At 44.8% G+C, this 6,000-nt stretch overlaps 1 protein-coding gene across 1 annotated transcript in view; it reads right to left on the bottom strand.

Annotated features, from left to right (window-relative positions):
* NFKBID (NFKB inhibitor delta) overlaps positions 1–5,595 on the bottom strand; it is a 33,582-nt gene extending 27,987 nt beyond the window's left edge. Inside the window, exon 1 of the mRNA XM_061596534.1 lies at positions 5,493–5,595. Within this exon, the coding sequence (XP_061452518.1) occupies positions 5,493–5,514 (22 nt within the window). The 5' untranslated portion in view covers positions 5,515–5,595. The remainder of the gene's footprint in view (positions 1–5,492) is intronic.
* Between the last annotated feature and the right edge of the window lie 405 nt (positions 5,596–6,000).

A 6,000-nucleotide genomic window follows, 5' to 3' on the forward strand; every position in this document is an offset into this window, starting at 1 on the left:
TAAACAAAAGCACTAAAAACACTTTAAAACACCATAAAAACAGACTTTAAAATACATTAAAACAAAACATATTTAAAAACATTGAACCATTTCAGGAACATTCCATCAACAGTGATCATTATTTTTATATACCACTTAATCATTAGCATTTCTAAGCGGCATACCTCAAAACAAACCACGCAGAAAATAAATAAAAATAAAACTGACCACTACCTTGGAATGCCGGCTGGAATATGAAAGTCTTAATCATGCACTTGACATTTAGCAAGGAGGGTGTCTGCGGGATCCCAGCTGGGAGGGAATTCCACAGGTTTGGGCCCGCAACATTGAATGCATGACTTCTAGTAGTTGTGAGCCATGTATCCAAGCCATATGGGAATACTTAAGGGAGATTTCCCCAAGGATCTCAATGATAGGGCAGGCTGAGATATAAGGGATTAGGCAGTACTTAAAATATGCTGGATCCTAGTCGTTAAGGCCCCTGCAAATTAATACAAGAACCTTGAACCTGGCCCAGTAACATATGGGCAGCCAATGCAAGCTTTTACAAACTGGAGTTATGTGCTGGTTGTAGTCTGTCCCCATCAACAGTCTAATTGCAGCATTTTACACTGACTGGCGCGTTTGGGCCAGGGTACTCCCACGTAGAGCACATTGCAATAATTAAGCTCTGAGGCTATCAGTGCATGAATCGCTGCAGCCAGGTGATCCTTGTCCAAGAATGGCAAGAATTGGCCTACTATAGTGGCCATCTTCCTACCCTAGGTACTCCCTTCTTGCAGATGTTTACCCGGGAAAGTCAGCTGAAGCGGTGCTGCCTAGGCTGCGGAATAATCTTTCTACAGACATTCACTTCTCTCTGTTTTTCTACCAACCTAAAACACTTATTTGAAAGAGTTATTAATGGCAGGACTTTATACTGATTATTCTGCTTTCATGGTTTTAAGTCTGTTTAGTGTGTCTATCCTCCCCCACGTTTCCTCTCTTTTTTACCTGACTTTAAAAACCTTAAAGATTTCTTAGTCACTTTGTAGACTTTACTGTGCAAAAGCAGGATAGAGGTATTTTGAAGAAACGAAAGTGTTGGCTAAATGGAAGAACCTCCAGGTTCAGAAGCAGTGTACATCTGGGCATAGCTATTGTCATCATGGCTTTCAAGCCTCTTGGAAGCATCTGCTGTTGGAGGCAGAATGCTTGTCTAGATGGGCCCTCTTGGCTTGTATCATTATGATGACTCTTATGGGAAATGGCATCCCTCTCTAGCCCTAAATTGTTGGGCAAGAGGGCAACCTAATCAAACACTAGCATCTTTTATTATGGTGATGGGAAACCTGTGGCCCGCCACACATTGCTAGGGTATCATAGTGGTTAGTGTTATACAAGGACCTGGGAGACCAGGGTTCAAATCCCCACCTAGCCCAGTCATGAAGCCCTGTCTCTCAGCCTAAACTACCTCACAGGGTTGTTGTGTGGATAAAATAGGGAGGGGGAAAACCATGTAGTCCTTGGAGGAAAGTTGGGATGTAAATAAAATAAATAAGCTCACATCAGCCCCAGGCAGCATGGTCAATGGTCAGGGATGACGGAAGCTGGATTACAAATGTGAATGTTGACTGCTCTCCTGTGTGTGTGTGTGTGTGTGTGTGTGTGTGTGTGTGTGTGTGTGTGTGTGTAATCCCTGCAAGTAGAGAACCAGCTTGTCAAGGACAATAGATTCTATCCATTTCCTTCCCTTGGCTACGCTAGTTTTCTAAATACATGAACATCTGTATAACAATAATAGTGTAGATTGGCACAGAGGGGCCACTGCCCAGAAGTGATCCTCCTGTTGTGTGCAAGCAGAACTCCTAACGCCTTTATGTGGGCTGTGGAGTCAAAGCCCTAGAGACTCAGAGCTGCCCCTGAGAGCAGAAGGGGCTTTCTTGGGGAAGCCAGTTGATGAGGGGATTCCTATCAGTCGCTCTGAGTGCACATATTTGTGTAGAAAAGTGACTGACAAATATAACACATCAAGGAAATAAATGCTGGGGCTCTGGTTAACCAGCAGCCCAGCAGCCATATGAGCTTGGCTTTTGGCCCATTTGGTTTTTCTGCCCGGGCGGCTGCCTGCCCCCCTTCCTCTGATGGCAAGAGAGAGTTCTACTGCTTGCAACCAAGCGTGGTCGGCCCACGCACTTGGCAAGCTGATGCTGTGAGCAGAATGGAATCCCCAATGTCGTGTCACTGGGAAACCCCAGTGTTTCCTGTCTTCCTGGAAGCGAACAGATGGTAACATCTCTTGAGATTAGGTGTGTGTTTGTGTGTGTGTGAGAGAGAGATCTTGGGGAAGCCTCTTTGCTCCCACCCACCTTGCAGGGCTCACCCTGCTCAGCACCCTTATGCAGAAAGAGGAACAAGAGAACCCAGGAGTCCTGGCTCTTCTCCCCCACTCCCCAGCAAATTCCCCTACAGTTAACTGAATTGGCATGCCTCCTTTGCTGACACACCCCTCTTCTTGTGCCTATCAACAGCTGTGCTCTGGATACACAGTCCAGGGCTGGGAAACCTGCAGCCCTCTAGATCAGCGATTCCCAATCCCCCCTCCCCCATGGACCGTTTAAATTGCTGAAGGACTTGGCAGACCACTTAATGATTTTTCTGCCTGTTGTGGCAATTGCAATGTGCTGTGCTAGATGGTGTATAATTTTTAATTGCATGTTGACAGACACTCCATAGACCACCTGAATGAAGCTCACAGACCACTACTGGTCCATGGGCCACAGTTTGGAAACCCCTTCTCCATCGACCCATGACCATTGGCCATGCTGGCTGGGCTGGGCAGAATTGGAGACTGACAATCTCCAGGTTTCCCAACCTGCATTACTCCTCTCCCCCTGGCTTGTAAAGCCCACTGCATTTCTTCTAAAGTTGACAAATAATCAGGAAAACAAAACAAAACAGCCTGACCTCCTCTTATGCCTTTAAGAACACTTTGCAAGACAGCAGGTGACGAGACTTGAAGCTTTTCACAACATGAGAGGAGACCTCTCCCTAATACCTGCACACATCAAGTTGCCGTTTAAAGGCACACTCAGCTTATGGTGGCGCTGGGGAGGTAGAAGGTCCTTAATTAAATAAAATGACTAGTCACACATTCAGACGCCTACCAATTCTACCCAAAATACAGCCCCCCCTTGCTGATTACATAGGCTTCTTAAAAAATGATAGCTGTGGGGAATCAGAAAAGGTAAGGGGCTGTTCCCTCTAACGTCTTGTAATTTGAGCAGTGAAAGCCATTGTTACAGAGGCCAGTCAAAATGTTTCAACAAGTGCTGCACAATATGCTTTATGTGAGAAGAGGCTCCTTCTCTTATTCCAGAGAGACTTAATTCCCCCCCCCTCCCAATGTCCTTTTCATACAAGTCTGGCGCCACTGAAATGTTATATGGCAGATAGATATCCTTCTGGACAACACAACTTAGTTCTGATCCTTTTTTAACTGGGTAATTTTAAGATTTCTAAGCACAGAGGTCTTCCCACAGTAGGCTTTTAAAATCATCATTGTGATACCACGGCAGAGTGACGTGCGATAAACCTTAGATCAAGATCACTGGATGCAGCCTCCTATTCAAAATACATATTTGTCATTCTAGACCGATTCCCAAACTCTACCCCAATTTTTTTGGGAAGGAGACCATGAAGGGCATGGCTGCCAGGGAAGAGGGATGGTGGAGCACCTGGGAATGTTAGGAATCACCATCATTGCCTGTCCTTCAAAAACATGGGAGTTAAACTAAATCGACAGGAGTGGGCAATAGCTGCTTAGAGTCCATCAGTGTGTGTGTTATCATCTTATCTGAACAACCAAACAAAGAGGAAGGTCCCCAATATAGGAGCAAAAAAGGAGAAAATATCAGAAGAGGCAGCATGTAATTTTTTTTCCTATGAAATTTTATGTGGTTGAGGTTATAACCATTGAAATTATTATCTTATGCGTGTATGGCAGATGCAGATTTGCAACAGGATTTAGTCTTAGGGCACATTCCTGAAGAAAGAAATGTATTTCACAAGAATTTGAGGCAACAGGGGGTTGAAGAAAATTGCTATCCCTACACAGTCTCCGTCCACATCTGAAAAAGTACGAAATGAGATGCAGTCCAGGAGATCTCGTTAACAGCTGGAACACTGGGAGTATTTTATGTTTATTAGGCAGCTAATTAATGACTAGATAACTGACAACTGGAATATTTGGAGTATCTTATTATGTAGTAGATTATTATTAAAAATCATTAATTTCTTATTCTTTCACATTCTGGGTCTTTCTTGCCTGTATTATCTATACAAGCTCATATTAACAACACTTTATTCTTGCCTATTGGTTCCTCTGTTTTCTTCTTTTTTGCTCCATCATTCTGTCTAAAGTCGGATTAAAAACATGATGCATTTCTGTTCCTTGGAGTGGAAAGCAGATAGACCTTCTCAAATGGTAGCTTTTTTGAGAACAACATCAACTCCCCACCCCCAGCCCTGTTTAAAGTCTTCTGACTTTAAGCCGCAGTCTTACCCTCTAGCAGATTAAGGCTACAGATCCTAAATGCAGTTGTCACCAGGGCCTAAGCCCTACTGAACAGAGCGGGGCTTCTGAATAAGCATGCGTAGGATTGCTCACTCAGTTTCCTGCACTGAATTTTTCCATGCAAGGAGAAAAAGGCTCACCTGTTAATTTTCTGTGGGTCAGGCTGCTGTTAAAGACAGTGGAACAGGGACACTGTTGGTTGAAGGATGGTAGCTAGGTGGTATAAAATCTGCTTTGCATGCAGAAGACCCCAGGTTTAATCCCTGGCGTCTCCATGTAGGGTTGGTAAAAAAATCCCTGTGTGAAAGACTGGAGAGCTGCTGCCAGTCAGCGTAGACAATACTGAGCTACAGAGACCATTGGACTGACTCAGTACATGGCAGCTTCCCATGATCCTGTATGAGGCTCTCCATTGCATATCTAACTGCAAAACATAACCACCCTCTTAGGATGCCGAGGGTAACGCCAGGACTGGCTGGTCTGGAATGCTCCACTGAGCCAAAGGCATTAGATTAGTAATCCATCCCAGTTCCACCAATGTCTTCCGTTGGAGAGCGCGCGCGAGAGCTCTTCTTGTGACTAGCATGCTATCCAGCAATTGCTAAATGGCACCAAGCTCATATTTTAAGACAGTTTTCCAGCTAGGATTGCCAATCTTTCCTTTCTGGTAGGGCTTCTGTGCTCTCTAACAGCTGCGCACGGAGGCAGGAAATCAGCTAACTACTCGCTTTCACCCATACCAGGAAAAAGCTTCATCTGTTGAATTGTCTGCCTGCCTTGTAGCTGTTCAAAAGAGGCACAGAAGCCTTGCTTGGAAGAAAAGCAGCAGCAATTCTTTTGCTTCTTCAGTGGATTGTCAGCAATGGCCCCAAAACAACCAATAAACTGAACAATGTCCCCCCCACACCTAAAGTTTCTTAAGGAATCTTCCACTTACCTTTTTGCAGTCTCATACCCATCCCCGGCACTTGTGGGGCACCAGACCCTTTCCCTTCCTCCGCCACCTTCCTCTGTTGCGTCTAACACAACGCACCCGTCTTGCAAAGGCACATGTGAGATCACAAAGAGGAAGCAAAGCTTTAGTTTATACTAGCGAGAGGAAGTGGCTGCACGGCCCCCTTCAGCAGGAGCACGCCTCCTTCCCACCTGTCTGGAAATAGCACACTTTTAAAAAGGGTAGGAGGCAGGGCAGCCAGAAATGTTGCAGAGAGGTGGCTGAAGGATATATGGAGGGACCTGTATTTCTTCTAGAAGATTTCTTACTTGCCCTTACATTGGACGAGGGTAGAAAATTCTCAAGAGAAAAACCTGTGGAGAGTCAGAATCTTAAGTTTGCATTATGCTTTTCTTCACTCTGGTTTTACATAATTTTATTCATATTTCCTTGCTGTTTAGTTTTAGACATCTCTTGAAGGCTTTTTTTGTGCCAAGAGGCCTGTGCCACT

Source organism: Rhineura floridana, chromosome 15, assembly GCF_030035675.1.
Source record: "Rhineura floridana isolate rRhiFlo1 chromosome 15, rRhiFlo1.hap2, whole genome shotgun sequence".
Classification (NCBI taxonomy): Eukaryota; Metazoa; Chordata; class Lepidosauria; order Squamata; family Rhineuridae; genus Rhineura; species Rhineura floridana.